Consider the following 20501-nt stretch of genomic DNA (forward strand, 5'->3'; position numbering starts at 1 on the left):
TGATGCCAATGCTAACATGATGATTAGCAGGAACCATACATAGCGTGTTTATTGTTTTAGGGCAGCGTGGTGGCGAGTATGTAACCTCACAGCAATGAGGTTCACGGTTCAAACCTGCAGGTTGGCTGGAGTTTGTCCAAAGACATGTTTGCAAGGTTAATTAGTTGTTCCTGTGATGGACTGGTAACCAGTCTCAAGTGTTAGTATAAAGTGGGTATAGATTATGGACGGGTCATCTAAGTTTAGCGTGCTAATATTTAGCACAAACACTCCAGCTGAGTATGAAGGGAATGTCCTTATTTTTGCAGGTATGTGGCCATAAAATAAAGTATTTTTAATGTAATGACGGTGCCGGAGTAGATGTCACTTTAGTTATTACAATTCTGTGGGGACCACGAAGGTGAGCACCAAATTGAATGACAATTAATTTAATGGCTTTGACATATTATAGTATAATACAGAGTCAGAGTTCATCCCCCGGGAAACCTGAATGTCAATATAAATGAATTATGATCCATCCTAATAGTTATTAAAGACGTTTCAGTCTGGACCTATCTGGCTGACCTGCAGTGTCATCATTAGAGGCAGGCTACGAGCAAAACTAATAATGTTGTATTCAAATAAAAGTTGGATAATTAATCATTTCCATCTGTAATGATATATTTTCCACAAGAGTTGTACAGTAGGTGGTGTTTCACAAACTACATACCAGGTATTGCCACGGTTATTCACCTCCTGAGGTATGAATCATTTTATTAAAACCTGTGTGGGACTGATGCAGTATTTGTACTGTACAATCTGCCAGATGTGGACTGAGCTCGTGGACTCATTACTCCATGTAAGTTCTTGCGTTTGTGCTCAACCGTCACCACTTTTAACAATGAAGAAAGCGTGAGAAAAAAAAGAAGAGGTTTCAATAACTCATTTCTGGGAAAAAAAAAATTAAATGTGCAAAAAAAAAAAAAAAAAATAGAACAACATGCAGCTAGCTGTTCAATGAAAAAAAAACACTTCACGAGAAAACACAAATCCACAAAGGCAGTTTGTTGAATTCCCTTGAAATGAACACTTGCTCCCGATTAAACTCTTAAAACTGGTCATGCACTTGCCTCGTTTTCATAACCATTTTATCGTCAGTTTTAACAGAAACAGCACCTCTGAGTGTGTCGACAAATTATTTGATAAATAACGTTAACTCAGAGGCGTCACACTACTTGCAAAGCTTTGTGTAATTGTAACATTAAGTAAAGACATCCACCTCCCTCGCCTCGCTTCAAAACCATTTACAATAAGTCGTGGACCACACACATACTTCAGCTTCTCCACCTGTCTATGTTTCCATGACAACGCTGGCACTGGTAGTAATTTTTCCAACATCCAACAGGAATTTCATTACAATGATGCATAACAAGATGCTCAGTTAGATCCAAACAAACATACATTTTTCACCTTCCTGTTGGATAAACTGATCTGAGGTTCCACTGTGATGGTGATTCACGTTTTATACAGACGGTGTTTAACAGCAGAGGGCAAGAAAAAAAAAATAAACACACTGAACGCTGGGTGTTTTCTTCCACTACTTAAAGATGACAAAGGAGGAGAGTGATCAGATCAGCAGCCATGAGGTTACCATAGGAACCCACAGCTAGCGTTTATAGTTGGGTTAGGGTCTACTCTATGATCAGTTATCGATACTCGAGTTTGAAAATGTCCAACCTTCGTTTTAATGCAGAATTCCAGTGTGATAAGGGCTTTACAGAACAGAGAGAGATGTGAGATATCAAGCAACATTCATTAGAAAAGAAATTGTGTTTTCAGACAATGAATGACATAAATATAAAAACACACATCCAAGCAAATCAAGGGGTGTCACTGTTATACAGCGAGGCTTAAAATAAATTACACTCCTTTGTGGTGATAAAAAAAAGACCAAAAAAAAAGGAATTGTACTCCCTATTTGAGTTTCAAAAGGTAGCACGGGTACCAGTTTATTTACAAATGTTCCTGGTAAAAACCAAAACAGAACAATTTGCTACCTAACAGATTTCTTCTGAGTCTAAATGCTGCTTCTAACCTTTAACCTATGATGAAGTGGATCATGTAAATGGAGCTCTCCCTTGAAGACCAAAATGACCTCGTCACATGAACAGCGAGTCCACCCGGTGCATCGTCTGCCCTCAGGACTGATGTGTTCTACACTGCTGCAGCTGGAAAACACACTAAAATGGCTGCTGGTGGAGACAGGAGAGGGAGGACAGTTTTCTAACAGAGAAGTATTGTACGCTGATGATCCGGGTCGGTTTCATGACTTTTTAGGTAATGATTGATCGAGTGTCTTTGCCCACCCCACCCCCAATCCCTTTGGCTCAAAACTGAGCATTTCTAAAATGTTACGAGAGCTTGACAGCAATCTTCTGCTCCTTCTTCATCATTCTCTGGACCTCCTTCTCCATCTTTTTCCTCTGCTGCTCCATGGACCGCTTCTCCCTCTCAGCCATCTTCTGTTGTCTGTTCAAAGAAGACAAACGCACAATTGTAGGCAGTGTCATCACAGAGCTACACAGGCTAAAGTAAGCTAGGAGAGAGGAAAAACAAAATCCTCTTCCTGTGCCGCTGGTGTTGAAACATTGGTGTACACTGACACCTGCTGGCCACGAGATGAATCTACACTCCTCATAGAAAAAATGGCTGTCGGTGTACATGCTCCGAGTAAACCACGTGGAGCCACGTTTACATGCAGGGAGTCAGGAATGGGATTTCTTCATTACACCAACCTAATTCTGCAAACCTGAAAATCTGTAATCACCCGGAGGAATCTACCTGGATAACAAGGTTTCTCATTTACACGACATTTAAGACAAAAAAAAAAAAAAAAAAAGACAAATTCACTGTGTAATATAGAGTATGGATCATTTCCAATCCTTACATCCTAACAGGTGGGGACCTCGGGTTTATTTTAAAGCTGTTGGAGCAGCTTTTAACCAATCCACATTGAGCATCATGTGAGGCATGTTGTGCGCTGAAAGTCACTAAGCTGTAAACTCTGGCTTCAATTCCTCCATATTTGTATATTGTACGTGTTCTTTGTGTCTTTCTTTCAAGAAAATCTCAAATTCAAATGATGTCCTTCTCTAAACAGGTTGTATTAATACAGACAGAGTCTCCACAGGCAGCTTGATGTGACGTTCCTATATGGTTAAAATGAGCCAGTTTCAGAACTGACTGGTTCAGCTGACAAACTGGTGTCTACTTTATATACAGGCACAGATGCGTTCTTGGACTATTACCTGAGCACCTCCTCTGTCTCCCAGGCAGCATCAGACTCGTCCTCCCAGGCGTTGGCGTCCTCCTGCCAGTTGTCCATTTCTCCCAGTTCGGCCTGTGCAGATAGTTTACAGTTATACCCATGACGATGCAACTACGATCACATCATTCCTGTTGCAAGAGCTGCATTTCATGAATGAGGCCAAAACAGAGTATTTTACATCTTCACAAGACAGCTATTCTGGATGTCTCCTCTAGTTTTACAAGAGATGGAGGACAGTGGACATTTCATGTTGTGACATGTTAGCGGCACTGTGCTGAAGGATCATTCAGTCAGTCTCACTGATATTACCCAGTAGGTGTGTCCTTAAATTTAAGTATTTTCTCCTGCAGCTTTAAGTAAGTTCTTTACCAGCCCAATAGCTGACACAGCAAGTACTACTTCCCTTTGATACCCAACAAACTCTTTCACATACGAATATTTTTAATGTCATAATGAATATGCATTATTAAAGTAACATACACAGTGTATAATATAGGAGGAGGACTGGGGTCCCTATACATGTTCAATCATTACCCATATCCCCCAACCGTCCTTTCTGGGTTTGTTAAAATGATTTCTTTCACACACATCTTTTGTGTGACATTATTGTTTAAAATCAGTGTATTTGAACTAAAGAATAAAAGCCCTGGATGTGTAAGAAGGAGAAAACATGCCTGAAGCTTGAGAGAGTGTATAGATGTGGAACTCACTGAGGGAGGACTGAAGGTCATCATGTCCTGAGAGGCTGCCAGTCTGCTGGAGAATCCTGCTGAGCCATCAGGCACCAGGTAGTTCAGAGGCTCCCTCTTCTTCAGCACAATCTTCAAGGTGGGAAACAGAGAAAAAGGAGAAGAGGTCTTTAAATTCAACTCAAAATTATTACTGAAATAGACGAGCAAACGGTGAGGACAGCAGCATTTTTAACGAGTCAGCTGATAATCCTGTTACGCTGAAGATTTGCTCTCTGAATGTTTACTTACTGGATAAACCTGATCATGATTCAATCAAGGTTCAATGAACAGAAAACGTAATTTTAGTCCAGTATGGTCACACCCACATTATTATACAACCAGTTCAACAGAATGATTTCCATTTACTATTTAATGATATTGCCACGAGGAAAAATCCCATGAGGGAAATTCAGTTATTTGCAGTTTTATCAAAAGAAACATGATTGGGTTAGAATTAATTTTATACTTTTGTGTCATTATAGAGAAACATCAGAGGCACGATTTTTCCAGTGTTGCACAAAAAAACAGGAGGACACGGCTAACCTAGCTCTGACACATTACATTATTATTCAGACATATTTGTGTGTGTTTACTGTGACAATTCTAGAAATAGAAAACACAACAATGCCTTTTAATAAGCACTTTGCTTGTGCATTGAAACAGCAGCAGTTGCACAGTGTCTCAGAGTAAGGTTGGGTGATATAAACTGATAATAAACAACAATTAATTCAGTAATTTGTAAATATAGTTGTGCACAAAATCTGCCTTCAAAGTAGCCACTTTTAAATTAGAAAGAAACAAAAACGTTTTTTGGACCTCAAGTAACATTCATTTAACATTCAATAGTAACTAAACATGAGCGGTTTTACACCTGTGATGGACTGCTGTGTCTGTAAAGTCCACAGGTTTGTCATTTTTCAAATCTCCCTTTTCTCTTTTACGTGCACTCGACATATTCTGTGACATTCAGCTGCTAGCTGGGAGGGAGCACGCCAACTGCATCAGCAGCACGACACCGCAAAGTCCACATATTTATGTGTTGTATGTTATTCTGAGCTGTTATACATTAGTTGGTCAAGATCTGGATGGCTTATGACTCCAGTTTAACCATTTTTTTGGGGGGGCATCTCTGCATTTATAGAAAGTTTGTGCAAACAAAACTAAGGAAAAGCACATGAAAGGGCTTCATCTATACTGAATGCACAGAGGCGACACTTTAATTCATCTTTTTTATCTACAGAGAGCTTTACGATGTCAAGGAGACACGTAGTAGGTCTGAGACTGTCATCGGACATACCTTCTGTGTTTTCCTGATGGTGGGCGTCATGTCTTTGAAGTAGTCGGGCTCTTCGTCTGCATCGTTGGGTGGTGGGGAAACGTTTCCGTTGCCACCTTCAATCTTAATACTTGTGGGAGCCTCCTCATCCCAAGAGCTCCATTCTTCAATCTCTGGCTGCGCAGATTAGACAACAAAACACCACTCGAAGTTCATTTGTTAAAGAAAAACAAATGCCAAATTAGAAATCATGTGCACGGATGGTATCTGCAGTTTGAATCCCCAAATCCTGAACGTTCGCCCCCGAACCTCTCAGGGCAGATGCTGATAGTTCACCGACCTGTTTTGGGACAGACGATGAAAAGTCCACGGTCGTCGGGAGAGTTATTTGATCCCCGCTGAGTTTGCGGCCCCTTCCGCTCCTGTGTTCAGAGAAAACGAAAAATCAAAAGCAACTAATATAATGAAAGCTTGAACTACACCTGATCTCTGGGGCTGACGTCGATCATGATATCAGAAGGTCAAAATAATTCTGACATTAACATGATTAAGGCTGATATTCTCACATATACACGTTTTCTAATTCACTCCGGGCATCTTTTTCTGTTCAACGTTAAAAAAAACAACAAGTGTTTTTTACTAATGGCGCATATTGGCCAACACCTACATCGATATTAGTTGAGTCAAATCAGCCGATAAATCTCTTTAAATGTAATATTACGTAAAGATCTATATTTAGAAACCAGGATTGTTCTGTTGTCTCGAGGTTGTCCATAAAATAAACGTCATGTAAACAGAGGAGAGTATTTCTCCAGTGTCCTTGTGCTTACCTGCATATCAACCGTTTAAGGAAAGAAAGTAAGCTGGCGAGACATGTGCAGATCTTGAACAGACGGAACTGAGTGATGGCCATGATGAGCTGGTGGACTCGAGCTGGTCGGGGGGAGAAAACACAACTTCGTTAGCATCCCGTCCACCAGCCGGGCTCGTGTCCAGCGTTTACAGGTGGACACACGAGCTGGTGGACATGAAGAAGATGTCCCTCCGACCGATCATGTGACCCACGGAGCCTTTCTGACGCCGGCCTTCTTTTTTTTTTTTTTTTATTATTATGATCGAGCTTAACTTAACTGCCTTTTCACACACGAGAGTTTCCACGCAAACACGTGCCCACCTTGCGAGATGTCAGTCGGCTGCATGCAGGACACCTGCTGTCTTCTCGAGCGGCAGAAGAGACAAGTTCATGTACTCGCTAACCGCTGCTTGCTAGCTCAGCCCACACGAAAACATGTTATTTCGGAACCCTTCAGGAGTCTTTCTAAGACGACATATCGGCTGTGACCAAGTGAAACGCTGTGGGGTCAAAACCATCCATGTGACAGCTTTACATCCCAACACGGTGTCGTGTTAAAACTCCTAAATTCGTGTCGTCGCTCGTCTGTCTCCCATGGCTGCCATCTTTGAACTGGGGGCGGGAGGGGAGGGGGGGCAGGAACGGGGAAGGAACAGCGTGATCCTGCTGCGTTCAGGAGCCGTTGGAAAACAGAACCACAAATTATCGTAAACATTTTGAATTTGTGTTTGAGCCACAGATTGCACGTGAATATAACATATGTATTTATGTATGTACGTTTTGTAAGTATGTATATGAACTCGACTACATTTAATGCTCTAAATGAACTCTTACTGCGCAGCAAGTGAAGGAAAGGGGTATCAAATCAAAATAGGTTTGTATATTTTCCATCATACATATTCCAGAGACAAACTAAAACGAATCTTGACGTAAGCATGTCTTTATCAAATACATAACGATTCATTTATTCGTCGCTTTCTTTTTTTTCTTTTTTTTTTTAACAAATTAACCCCAAATTTCTGAAAAGTTTTGAAACTGCTGCTTGTTTGTAACGCGAACGCACCCTGACGTCATCAGAAACTACCCAATCAGCACACGACGTGAACGTACGAAGCATATTTGAAAACGGGCAGTTGACGGCGAGGCTTTTTTTTGTTTTTTCGCTTTGCTCTCTAATCTGACGCAAGTTTCAGCAGAACAATAAAAATTGTTCGTACCGAAGAGATTAATGACAGCGGAAACACGGTGAGACGATTTCTTTTCCCCGAGACCTACTTTGTCTTTCCAGCATCGGCGGTGTTTATACGTCATCCACAGAGGGACCAGTTCATCTGCTCACCGAGTTATTGTTAGCCACGTTGCTACGTGTTAGCCAGCGAACTCAAATTGTAAACACGAAAGTAAATACTTGTGTAAAGACAGAGTTTGATCCAATTACCTGTCTCGTCCATGTCAATGAGATTCTTTCGTGCACAATTATACATATCCGGTGTCTAATTTTACTTTTCGTGCGACGCTCATTAAAGCAGAACATTTTTTTAGTAAACGTTACAACTCATTTTCTACATTAGTATTAAAGTTTGTTTCTTGCTTGATTGCATTTTTGCTTTTTATTTGACCTCGCATAATTGTACTGTCGCTCGTTTGGGACTGACTCTTCAGGACTAACTCTATTTTTCCAATGTACCCAGTGTGTTTATCTCCCCCTCAGTTTCAGATGGAGGAAGAGGAACACACAGACAGAAAGCAGCAACTTGCCATGCTTTATCAAAAGCTTAATAAAATTAAAAAGTCTCTCAATGAAGGTGATGGAATTAAAACTACTCGCTCTCTTATATTTATACTGATCAGGATCCATATGTCTGTGCCTCATCTCGACACCTTGCACTCGTTACAGATGACACGGAGAACCAGGTCATCGCCTCAAACTCGCCTGAATCCTGCCTCTCCTATTTGACGGACCTGGAGAAGAAGAGGGACCCTCACTTGGATCAGAGTTACTTCACCAGACTCATTGACATTTATAGCAGAGTATTCTACAATATGCCACTGCAGAAACATTGTCTGAACGAGAGCTACGCCAGGATGTTGGTCAGATTTGCAGAGCTGAAAGCGTAAGTAGAAGTTTACCATTTGTAAAGACGAGAGGAACTTCAATCTTTTCTGGTTTAATTGTATGCTGATCTGTAGATTAAAGACGTGACATAAATAGTGTATGCTTTGTGGGCATTCAGTATATTTCCTGGTTTTTTTTTTTCTCACTTAGAATTCAAGACGTCACTGAGGCGGAGGACAACTTCAACATGGCGAGGACTCACTGCCAGAACTTTGCATTTGTCCACATTGCACATGCACAGTTCGAGCTTTCTCAAGGTAGAGAGATGTGCATTTTGTTGACCTTGTGAATATTTACACATCGTCATCACGTGACATAACGGGTGTTACATGTCAGCTGTGTCACTTCACCAGGCAACACAAAGAGAGGCTTCTACATATTGCAGAATGCAGTTGAAGTTGGTGCCAAACCAACTGAACTGCTGGAGGCTGCCTTGGTGAGCATGCAGATGGGGAAAACACAACCAATCTGTTCAGAGGATAAGGAAAATGTACCACGTGAGTATTTATTCACGTCTTTTCCTTGGCTTAATAAACATGCAACTGTTTTACTTGACAGCAGTTAAGAAAGTCACAAAGTTAATGTTTTTGTAACACAATAGTACTCTAATGGCTGGATTACACCGGAACCAGCTGTGGGGATACACTGTGAAATATCAATATGAAATAATCACATGAATGAAAGTATTTTTAACAACTAAAACAAAGCCAGTTGTATTTAACTTTGTCTATAGGCTACAGCCTTTCATGATTTTCACGGCCATTGCAGATTCTCTTAAGGCTTGGAAGGTGAGGGCTGGATGCCACTAAATCCTCCACACTGTTACTTAAAATGCGTCACCTAGTTGTAGTTAACCACTAGTTGCAGCTAGATGCACAGAAATCCAGAAAAAATTATCAAATCGGCAAGTCGACAAAACGCTCCGCTTCTGAGAACGCTCCCGGTGCGGTATGAAGGCAGGATGGAACAAAACGGCATCGTAGACATGATGTCATCAACATGCCCGGTGGAATCCAGATGTAATTTGATATTCATTGCCTTTTCTCTGATTGTGCTTTCTTCATTTATACATTTTGTTGTTTTTTTCTTTCTGCCAGTATTACCGAGCAGTAATGTGCCAGATTCTGTCAAAAAAGGCTCAGAATTCCAAAAAGTGAGCAGAACATCAGATGGGACAGGCGACCTGCAGCTCTCCAGTATTTTTGTTCCAGGGTAAGAAGAAAGCAGCTTTCAATGTCTAAGAAGGTTTCTGTTGAGAAAGACCATCTGATGTTAACTGTTCTCCGTCCCTCAGGGTGGAGCCCCTCAGTGGATCGTCAGATGAACAACTACTAAGCTGGAGATCAGGATCTCAACACAAGAAAGCAGTTGGTTTGGTGCGTTTCATCCTGTTGAGTGATGCTGATTACCAAATAGTCCTTTAAGTTTGGAAGTTGTGTTCTCATCTTTTGTTCTCCAGCCAGGGAGAGTTCCTGTTGTACCTTTCTCTATCCCAGAGAAGGATGATGATGATGATGATGATGATGATGATGATGATGATGATGATGATGGCTATATTATTAAGAAGCCCTCCAAAAGAAGCAATGCATCAATCCCCACCAGTTTGTCCAGGTAATTTCTATAACATCTATTTACAATTGTGTTAAATTTGATTGTGGCTTGAGATATGCTATTTGAAAACAGTTTGGTTGCCAGATTAATGATCGGATATATGCAGACGTGATGTGGTGCAATCATGTCATTATGGAGCAAAATCTCAAACGAATGTTTCCATCAACTTGTGGAATCCATGACAACAAGAATTAAGACCGTTTTAAAAGCTAAAGGAAGTCAAACCCAGTATTAGGATGGTCTTCCTAATAAAGTGCTTGCTGAGTGTTTGTGCCACTGTAATGTCACATGGTGTTACAAATAATTAAAAGGTAATTTACAATTTTTGTCCAAAATATAGTTGTGTTTTGGCATCTTCAGATTGCAGACTAGCACAAGTATCAATTGAGACTGCAGAGGGTCAACATGTCGTGTGTTAACTGAGCTGAGGGAATGTTTCTTTTCTTGTCATATTGTGTAAAACACTGCTGCAGTTTTGTTGTAAACTACTTAGAAATGAGATGACTGTCCATGAAAATGTACTGAACCGTGACACCACAAAATCCTAAAAAAAATAATTCTTACACTGCGAGCAAATTCTTAAATATTGAAGTCCAGTGTGTGTTTTCTTTCAGACTTGTATGTGTCGTTGATGTAATTGATGTCATTTTGTTTCAGGCAAACGAGTGGATCAAATGTGAGCTCAGAATTTGGGCTCTCTTCAAAGAAAAATGCTGCAGATGGACATTTAGACAACGTTCAGGTTAAGTGTGTTTCAGTATGTTAATGTCAGAATCCGCGCTGGGTGGTTTTCATCTCTGGTGCTCTGTGATGGTGTTTAGTTTGAGCTAAAGAGATGAGAGTTAAATCCTTTTGTTTCATTGGTGTGTTCTCAGGTACCGGCTCTCAGTCCAGAGTGTTACCCCTGGGAGGACCATGCAGCCATGGATTCCACCACCACACTCCTTCGCACACATGATGCAAGGGATGCCTCAAGATTGGAAGGTACTATATCATCTATTGACACACAGTGTGTTGAGTGGGCAGTTATACTCTGTGTGAACAATAAGCACCTTTTCAACCAAACCGGTCAGGGACTCCCCGATAAGTCCTATCCACTTTTTTTCTGTTTGTATCCACACGACCAATAGGAACGTTAAAATGACAAGCCGTTTGGCAGCGTCTCTTCTGCACGACAAACAACAACTGTTCATTTGTCCAAGTTTTGTTTAGTGTTTTGCAGTGCAGGGAAAAAGGGATAGATCAGGTTGTTTGAAGTGTGTTGGTATGAGGTTTGTATGTGTCCGTAGTCAGTGTATTACCTGCTGTAAATTGGTACCAGTGCATTTCCAGTTTGGAGACTCGGCAAGCTGAACTAACAGAAGCGAAGCGATACACTGCTGTGGTCGGGATTAGCAACAAAACGTATTATAGCCAACTAATTAAAGGCCCATCTAAACAAACCAATCTCTGTTTAAGTGTACGCTAATTTATAATGTTTTCCCCACTTTACCTCACCTTCAGACAAAGGGGAACTGTGCCATTATATCGATCTCTTAAAACCCACCAGACTCCCTTGACAAAAACAATGATTTTACCTCACAGAATACAGTAATTGATGGTCCACTGCTGCCTCGATTGGTTTGTTTGTGTTATTGTGTCACTTTTGTGTTAGTTCAGATATGAACTAACATGTTAAAATACCACAAAAGCCGCACCATAACACAAAATAACCAATCAAGGCAGCGGTAGATCAGCAAGTCCTGTTCTATGGCGTAAAATTATTATTTTTGAAAATGGGTTTGGTGGCTTTGACGAGAGCGATATACTGGCACAGTTCCCCCGTGGAAAAATGCAGTCTTACAGCAAGGTAAAGTAGTGAACCAATCACTGTACAGTTAAGTCACTGTAGTTCCTCTTGTTCTGGGAAAATACCCACCTGAAAGTAAAAGCTAAAAAAAAAATACCCAAGATGGATTTCTAAGAACTGTGATGGTCATGTAGTCCCATTTCCTGTTCTGATGACATCTTGCTTTTCTTTGACAGATGTAACTTACCATTTCAATCAGGTCATCCATTCCAAATCTCCTGAGTCATGTTGGACGTTCCTGATGAACCTGGAGAAAAGAGGCAACCCTCACCGAGACATCCTCCTCCTCAATAAGCTCAAGGACTGTTGTTCGAAAATCTTCTCCAGGCTGCCGATGAGACAGTACAGCGAAAACGCTAGCTACGCCAAAATACTTGTCAAATATGCAGAACTCAAGGCGTGAGTTCTGAGGAAACTTTTTACGTTTCTATTTTGGGATTTTGTGTGGGCTGGATGGATAGCTCATCTAATCTAATTAAGCCAAAAATGTGTTTTATGCAAAGAAACTCTTGTAACTGTAAATGAATAGTTTCAGCTCCGGTGTGAATGATACACTACAATATTTCTGTAAATAATAACATTGTTATAGTGATTTTGTCACTGTACAATTACAATGAGAGACCTGATACAAATATTGTAAACTTATTACCTTGTTTTTTGAGTAGTGTTTGTAAAACACTACATCCAAGTCTTTTTCTTGTCTGATGTGGACAGTCAACATCACTCGTAGCTTTAAGTTGCTTGGAAACTCATCGACTCATAAAATGTTCTTAGCAAAAGCATTTAAAAAAAAAAAAAAAAATTGGTATATCCATCCATCAATTCCTCACTGTGATGATGGACTACCTGGGCTTAGACACATTATCGGACCACCAGACTCAAACAAACAACACAACTACATATTCAGGTGCTCTTTTAAATGTGTCGTCATTTCTGTTTCCTCTCCAGGATTGAAGACCCAGACGAAGCACATGACCACTTCATAGTTGCGAGATCCAGCTGCAAAGGTTTTGCCTTTGTCCACATAGCACATGCTCAGTTTGAGGTCGCTCAAGGTATGTCATGTTCCTGATATCCATGTTCACAAAACACCCTCAAACTTAAGTAGCTCCAAAGTGTCAAAGTTAGAGAAACTCTTCAAATAAGGAACACGTCACTCCTAAGTTTAGAACTCGTTTAAACCCCCCTCCAGTGAAAATCTAGTTTGTATCCTGTTGGCATGTCCCTGTGACGTTTTCTACATGTCAGGCAACATTACAGGATTTAAATTAACAGTTAACACCACGGCTGAGGGTGTCTGTTTTCGGACTGCAGGGATACTCGCAGTTTTTAAAAAAAAAAAAAAAAACACTGATTCAGACAGCGTTTCACACATCACATACCTTAAAAAAAAAAAACCAACCTCAACATGCAGGAAGGGGCTTTCTATATTATCGAATATCAACAAGGAAGCCTCTTAGGTAATGACATCATCTGTGTCACCTGAGTTGCTATCTGTTTGTATTACACAATGTAGCTCCATCTTGTGGTCAAATCAAAATGAGAAAAACCCAAATGATCAGTTGCAGTATAATTTCAAATTTTATCAAAGATACTTAAGAACTGTTCAACTTTGCTTCTAAGGAAATGCTTCAAATCAAGCTCATGTTGTCAATGTAACGATTATTGTTAATGTATCTGACATGCTTCATGTTTCAAAAGTGATGGATCCAGATGCCAAAGATCTTCCAGTGATGTAATAGTCTAATGACTCTATTATACTTAGTCAGTGAAGAAGGTACTTGTCTATCCAGACCTTCTGCAGAAGATGGTTAAAGCCCTGCTTTTTTTTTTTTTTTTACTACTTTTTCCTTCCTTCTTTTAGGTAATGTGATCAAAGCAACTTCAATTCTGCACAAAGCTCAGGCGCTAAATGCCAGGCCAGCTGAGCTGCTGGACTTGGCCATACGCAGCCTTAAAGCTGGGGAGAAACAACTCATGCCCACCATGGAGCTGGACCCCCCCACAGGTAGAGGTCCACTGAAGGTCCATTCATTGTTTGGGTCAAAGCAGTGGTTTGGATGCACTTTGTATTCATTTATTTTCTTCTTTTAGATTTGCAAACAGGTCTTCCAGTAACAGCCACTTCTGATGGAAACCAGGGAGTGCAGCTTCGTGCTCGGGTGCCTGTGAACCGCTCGGTGGATCAGCCGAAACCTGCCAGCAAGGAGCCCTTATCAGAGTGGAAGATCCCAACACTCGTCAACCGCCATGTTTCTCCAGAGGTCTGATGGCTTTCTTTATCTACTACTAAGTTACCAAAATTTTAATCAACACTTTGTATGTGCCAGCGGATGTTAGTCTGTTAGTGTTTGTAGTTTATTGTGACGTTCATGAGCAAGTGGAAAAGTTCTGACCTCTGACTGGGAAAATACACCTGAACTTCTGTTGAACTGGAAATATTTCACAAGGAATTTGGCACATTTTTTAAGGGGTTAAAGAAGCCGCTTTGACATCACTTCATTTGGCAGCGTTTGCTGTGAAAGAACTGTACTTCCTCCAAAAATAAGGGGCAATAACCACATTTGGTTAAGTAGCTCTGTTAAATGTTAATAAAGGCAGTACATCAAATATGTGTACAAATGCAGTGTATGGATAATAATGACCTCCATTTTGTCCCCGTGTTGGATTATATGGACGATGATGAGGCTGTTAGTTACGGTTCTGTATTCTGACGGGAGAAATTAAGCACATTTTCTGAGGGTTGCCATGTCGCCTGTTTGTGAACGCTCTCAACTCGTATGAAATGTCTGGTGCCTTAGTTGACAAGTTTTTTTTATTAACTTGGAACATTTTAAGTTTTGTCAGGAGTTGGATGAGATAGCACGAATGTCAAAAATGTACTCAACACTGTGTGTCACAAGAGTAAGAGTCTCTATTATGATCATTTCATCAAGTCTTCATAAAACTAACAACATGTTAACCTCATCCAAGTTTCCATTTATCATATCTCACAGATATAATTACTTTGATGTTCACAGCAGATGTCATTTATTTCTTACTTGCATGACAATTTCAAATGATTTATGCTATAAACAGTGATTCTGTTTAGCTCTCATCACCTTTCCCTTTGTATGCCCTCATTTGACCTTCACCCTTCAAGTTTTTTTTCCTTCCTCTTCGTTGAAGGATAAACGGATCACACCTCCTGATCCCAGACATGTTCCTCATCTCGTGGAGTCTTTCCCAACTCCGTCCCTCCAACTTCCATCCAGACTGAACCCACCATCCGTCTTCCAGACACCTAATGGCTACAGAAACCCTTCTGCTAACAGGTAATATCTTAACCTGGGTGTGTGCAGTTCTGCTGTTTAGTTCCAATTCAATTTGAAAACCTATTTAAATATCACACACTTTATGTTAAACCTCCAAGAAGCTCCATTAACAGTATATTCTACTTGAGTAAAGACACTGTACTTTGATTGAAGAATTTTCCTGTTCTCATGTGTTTTACTCTTCATTTCTCCATCTGTCTCGCCCTCAGCTTCATTACTCCGGTTGTAAAGAGAGACCCCGAAGTGTCATCATCCTCATCATCAGCAGCAGCAGCATCACACAGGACTGGACCCGTACAGCAGCCATGCACGCCTCTAAACCAAACAGCGCGTTTCCAGACTCCACAGGTCTTTCTTTGACTTAATTTGTCCTCATATCTTCTATGTCTCTGTTATAATAATTTCCATGTGTGAAATATTACGTGGTACCCTAAACAAGTTTTCTCCCATCACTAAACTCCTTGCAAAGCAATAATCACTCAACAATGTCAAGTCGACCAAGTGATTTCCATTTAGCTTGTCTTGGTGTATAAGATGCTTTCAAGAGGCCTTTAAATCAAACTAAACTGTACAAAAGTATAACATTAGTCTCTGTTTGCATCAGGCTCCTTTCAGTGGGTTGCCAAATGAATCCATTACCATCAAGGGGAAGCAGTTCTTCATCCTCAAGATGATTGGACGCGGTGGATCGAGCAAGGTAAAGGCTTTCTGTGATGCCAAAACATTTCATCAGGGTTCATGGTCCATGTTACAATCTTGTGTTGTTGATTGACAGACTGTTGTTTTTCCAGGTCTACCAGGTCCTGGATCACAAAAAGCAGCTGTTTGCTGTGAAATACGTCGACCTGGAGGAGGCTGATGCTCAGACAATAGAGAGTTACAAAAATGAAATAGAACATCTGAACCACTTGCAGCAGTACAGCGATCAAATTATAAAGCTCTATGACTAGTGAGTACCTGTCTGTCCAAAAACAATATGTTATTGTATCATAGTTGAGTCACAGCGTACTTTTTTTTTTGCCAGTTTAGATGTGGGGACTTATGAAGAAGAGATTTACTATGTCCAGTAATTTCTCATGAAAATGTAGTGCATCAGGTTTGCTTGTAATTTTGATCTCTGCCACAAATATCCTGACGGTTTCGTGTGCGTTTGCAGTGAAATAACCAACAGCTACATCTACATGGTGATGGAGTGTGGAAACTTGGATCTGAACACTTGGATACGAAACCGCAAAACTGTGAACCCCCTGGAGAGGAAGTTCTACTGGAAGAACATGCTGGAGGCTGTCTACACCATCCACAAACATGGTTGTCACGATTGTTCCCTCATTCATTCCCAGCACTGTTCACTATATTTCCAAGTGAATCATTTCTAACCTCTGCATGTGTGTGTGTTCGATGCAGGGATCATCCACAGTGACTTGAAGCCAGCCAATTTTGTCATCGTGAATGCTTCTCTGAAACTGATTGACTTTGGCATCGCAAACAGAATCCAGCCAGATGTGACGAGCATCATGAAGGATTCACAAGTAAGTCCTACTTTTATTGAAACCACTCAAATTCTCATGTGGTGTATTAACTTGTAGTGATCAAATTGTATTTGTGTTGTTGGGAAAATGTTTTAAGTCTGGGTGTAAATTCTTGGGGAAGTGACGCTACGCTGTATCATGCGGTATGACACTTCAGTTCAGGATGGCCTGAGATCCACAAAAATAGTGTCATAAAAGGTCAATGTCTACGTAGTCCCACCTGCAAGAACTTGCAGCAGAGTCCAAGTTCTTGCAGCCTCATTAAGTTAGCTGTTAAACCTGGGCAGATACTGCACAATTTTGTATTAATCTTGAATCATGTGTTAACGCACAGTACAAGTTTTAATCTGCTACTGTGAAACTGTACCTGTCAAACGGCTGGCGCCTAATACACCTTTTTTTACAGTGCACATTTTGACATGGCAGGAAAATCACTGATGGATAAAGTAGAGCGCCTATTTTATTGGCCCAATAATAGCCTATAAAAGATATATCCATATGTTGGCCTATATGCACCGGCATGAAAACTTATTTTTACAAAACATAATGCAGAAAAAGATGCTTGGGGTAAATTAGAAAATGGTTCTATTTAATTCTCTCTTTTTTTTTTTTTATATACCGTAAAGTTGACTGTTTCAGTTCACATTTTTTTTTCTCCCTAATTTCGGTATTGGTCTCAAAAATCCAGCATCAGTCAGGCTCAAATATAAATTATGCACATGTATGAACGATAGCTGCATTCCACTTAGATACATTTCAACTGCATGCTGGCTCACTGTCAGGTCGCACTATGAACTGATCCATCGTTAGTGAACTTTCTTCACTTCTGCTTTTCTTGATTTAACAAGGCGAAATGTCTTCTGTGAAAAGATGTATGAAGTTTATCAGACAAGATGTATTGAGGCGTATCCTCAGACTTCAGCAGAGAAAGTTGGCGTCGTCTTTTGCAGTTCAAACACTGAACGTTCAATGCTGGCTATAATGGCTAATTATGAATCTGTTGCACTTGTCTCTATTGACATTTTAAAAAGTTTATACACTGGTCAGTGTATTACAATGGAGCTAGACTGAAATTTGTATGATTTGTTTGTTCTAATTGATAATCAGTTAATATGTTGTTACAGTAAGAATTATGTGCTGAAAATGTTCCACTGTCACCTCAAAACTGAGGTACACACCATGAATCCTGTGCACCGTTAGTTGTAAAGTGGCAGGAGATGCAGTGAAAACCTGAAATCCCCAGCAGATCCAACTGCTTACCAATTCCTGCTCTCTGGCAACACACTCTGTAAGATTTACATTCATGAAGATGAAACATTGTTGAACATTCCCAGCCAACATGGAGAAACATGAATGTTCAGATACTCGTGTTTGTTCAACGACCAAAACAGATGAACTGAGGTGGACGTGAAGGATGTCAGAAAGTGTCGGGTTGCTGACTGGACTGATTTTACTTTGTAAATTGTGGCCTAGATGAAGTGCCAGGTCTGAATATAATGAAGCTGCATCAGATCTACACTCCAGGTTGATCCTGGGGGAAGAGCTCAACATGTGTAACACGTGATTGTTTGTCAAACACAGGTAGGAACTCTGAACTATATGCCCCCTGAAGCCATCAAAGACACTTCATCACAGCCAGGAAAAGCTTGCTCGAAGGTACTCGTCTTCACTTTCACTGATTCAACAATCTGTGCAGGAAACTTTGAAAGCAGCAGAATTTGAAACCCCTTTTTTTTTTTTTTTAAATGTCTGTTCCACAGATCAGCCCCAAAGGTGACGTGTGGTCGCTCGGATGTATCCTGTACTGCATGACTTACGGGAAGACTCCTTTCCAAAGCATCACCAATCAGATATCCAAGTTGCACGCCATCATCGACCCTTCTCACAAGATTGAGTTCCCCAACATCTCGGAGAAGGATTTGCTGGATGTGTTGAAGGTGAGGGACCCAAACGAGACAAATTATTGTGATATGAAGTCAAATTATACTAATCTGACACATTGTTTACTTTGTTTAACTTCTATATAAATCGTCTAGTGTGGTGTAACAATTTTAGACCAGATTTTAACATAGTGGCCTTATCTGTAGAAGAGAATATAATTAAGGCTTAACTTAGGTATTGATCAAGCGGCAACCAACAGTGATGTCACCCATTCATTTGGGAACGGCCGTTACGAAGCCTCGAGTTCAGATATTGACCGTCACGATCTTGCTGGTTTGGAGCCATAAGTGACCATATTTGGACGAGCGTGGGCGGGGGGGACTCGATCCAATTGGAAACCCGACAATACTACGTCCCGGCCACTGATAGCAGAACACCGAATGCAGCACAGACTGTTAATCAAACAGACAAGCCCCCAAAAACACACCTTTTTGTGACTTTTTGTTTTGTTTTTTCAATGAAACACCAGAAAACTAATAAGGAGTGACTTTAGCTCGCAAAACCTTGATAACTTGTGGAAAAACTTAACTGTCTTCAAATTTTATTGGAGAAGTCAGATGGGAGTCTGAGGAGCCACAGCTTTTTGGAGCCAACCTCTAGCGGCCCTCTGTGGTATTGCAGCTTAAGGCACTTGCGCATCAGAGTCATTTTTCAGACCTGGAAACTTTTCTATAGTCTACAGTGACTAACTAGAAGTGTTACATTTTATTGTCTGCTTTCACCAGCGGTGTTTGGTACGAAACCCCAGAGAGAGAATCTCTATTGCAGATCTGCTGGAGCATCCATACATGCAGCTGAATTCACAAGCATCACCTGAACCAGGTACACACACACACACACACACACACACACACACACACACACACACACACGCACGCACGCACGCACAAGTACAAAGGTTGAAGCCATCTTTGCTTATCACGACTGACATTGACCTGTACTCCATGTATGTTTCAGAACATCCATCTCGCAACGATCTCCAGCAGATCCTAACGGAACTTGCAGCCCTACAGTCTCCGAACAGCATCATCCGAGCTGCTAATGTAAGACCTCCTTCATTAGAACTTCTTCTCAAAACGTTGGTTTACTGGAATACTAACTCTGCTTTCTGCTTCTTGCAGAATTTGGCAAAAATGTGCAGCAGCGGCAGGAAGTTGGATGTTGCAGAGTGCGCAAAGTCATCATCCGACCTGTCCTGGAAAATGTGATGTGGATATTTCTTCTCCATCTTCTCCCTACTTTGTAACCACTTTAGTACAAACTCCTCTTGTAAAATGTAGAAACTAACAAATGTATATTTTTACGTTCTTCTTATGTTTTGGAAGTTGATCATCTTCATTTTTACTTGTTAACTAGTGATAATAAATGTAAGCATATACAGTATAGAATAGTCTAATAAAGATACTGTATCCCTATGAGCTGTTAGTTTGTTTGTGGCAGCTTAAAAAAAAAAGAGAGCAAACTGACTAGGTGTACTATTTGAATACACAATCTCGGTAAGTAGCTCTCATTCATTTTTCCCATGATCATGAATTTAGATGTTCCAACAACTCCATCTTGTGGCTTTTTTTTTTCTTTCTTTTTTTTTTTTTACTAAAACCCCTTTTCAACAAAGACTGAAAGCTTGTGTAAAAGCTAGTTTTCAAAGTTATATAAAGGCCATATATATCCAAAAAATAAATCTGGTGTTGTGATTTAATATTGATGATCATATCTGTATCCGAACTGTCATGGAAAACTGTCCGTGTTTCTCCTGCTGTTAGTATTTAAAGTTCCCCTCTGCTCAAAAATCACGTTTCTTTCCTGTTACCACAGTTAAATGTTTGAACTTTATTGTGCCCTGTTTAAAACTAGAAGGCTGTTTTCACCTTTATCTGCTAAAGAGGGAAAACATTTCTCGCTGCTCATTGAAAATCTGATTTCAAGTGGAGGACCCACGAGCATGATTAGTGACATCACAAATGGTTTGGAGGC

General features: G+C 40.5%; 2 protein-coding genes across 2 annotated transcripts; one reads left to right on the plus strand and one right to left on the minus strand.

Moving 5' to 3' along the window:
* Positions 1-412: 412 nt before the first annotated feature.
* On the minus strand, positions 413-6781 carry ebag9 (estrogen receptor binding site associated antigen 9). Its single transcript, XM_069143381.1, has 7 exons — positions 6489-6781; positions 6145-6247; positions 5655-5736; positions 5336-5491; positions 4018-4128; positions 3288-3379; positions 413-2508 (listed from the first exon to the last, which is right to left on the minus strand). The coding sequence occupies exons 1-7, from the start codon at positions 6511-6513 to the stop codon at positions 2391-2393; spliced, it is 687 nt and encodes a 228-aa protein (XP_068999482.1). The 5' UTR covers positions 6514-6781; the 3' UTR covers positions 413-2390.
* A 540-nt stretch (positions 6782-7321) lies between these two features.
* Positions 7322-20297, plus strand: ttk (ttk protein kinase). Its single transcript, XM_069140333.1, has 25 exons — positions 7322-7412; positions 7859-7972; positions 8065-8281; positions 8434-8540; positions 8637-8780; positions 9381-9495; positions 9578-9659; positions 9743-9894; positions 10552-10636; positions 10770-10878; positions 11920-12142; positions 12692-12798; positions 13608-13751; positions 13838-14007; positions 14912-15057; positions 15267-15405; positions 15662-15754; positions 15849-16006; positions 16214-16365; positions 16462-16586; positions 18168-18242; positions 18347-18523; positions 19253-19349; positions 19485-19570; positions 19649-20297. The coding sequence occupies exons 2-25, from the start codon at positions 7885-7887 to the stop codon at positions 19733-19735; spliced, it is 3078 nt and encodes a 1025-aa protein (XP_068996434.1). The 5' UTR covers positions 7322-7412; positions 7859-7884; the 3' UTR covers positions 19736-20297.
* Positions 20298-20501: the final 204 nt, after the last annotated feature.

This window comes from Embiotoca jacksoni, unplaced genomic scaffold (assembly GCF_022577435.1).
Source record: "Embiotoca jacksoni isolate LCO1_2020_lvr unplaced genomic scaffold, fEmbJac1.0.p SCAF_11, whole genome shotgun sequence".
Taxonomy (NCBI): Eukaryota; Metazoa; Chordata; class Actinopteri; family Embiotocidae; genus Embiotoca; species Embiotoca jacksoni.

Bases quoted from the DNA above. Each gene is read 5' to 3' on its own strand.
- ebag9 (XM_069143381.1), bottom strand. From the start codon at position 6,513: ATGCAGCCGACTGACATCTCGCAAG. The intron at 5,737-6,144 runs GTAAGCACAAGG...CTCTGAACACAG, and splicing joins CTTAAACGGTTGATATGCAG to GAGCGGAAGGGGCCGCAAAC. The intron at 2,509-3,287 runs GTAATAGTCCAA...TTCTTTGAACAG, and splicing joins GAGACAGAGGAGGTGCTCAG to ACAACAGAAGATGGCTGAGA.
- ttk (XM_069140333.1), top strand. From the start codon at position 7,885: ATGGAGGAAGAGGAACACACAGACAGAAAGCAGCAACTTGCCATGCTT. The intron at 16,007-16,213 runs GTGAGTACCTGT...GTGCGTTTGCAG, and splicing joins ATTATAAAGCTCTATGACTA to TGAAATAACCAACAGCTACA. The intron at 18,524-19,252 runs GTGAGGGACCCA...TGCTTTCACCAG, and splicing joins ATTTGCTGGATGTGTTGAAG to CGGTGTTTGGTACGAAACCC.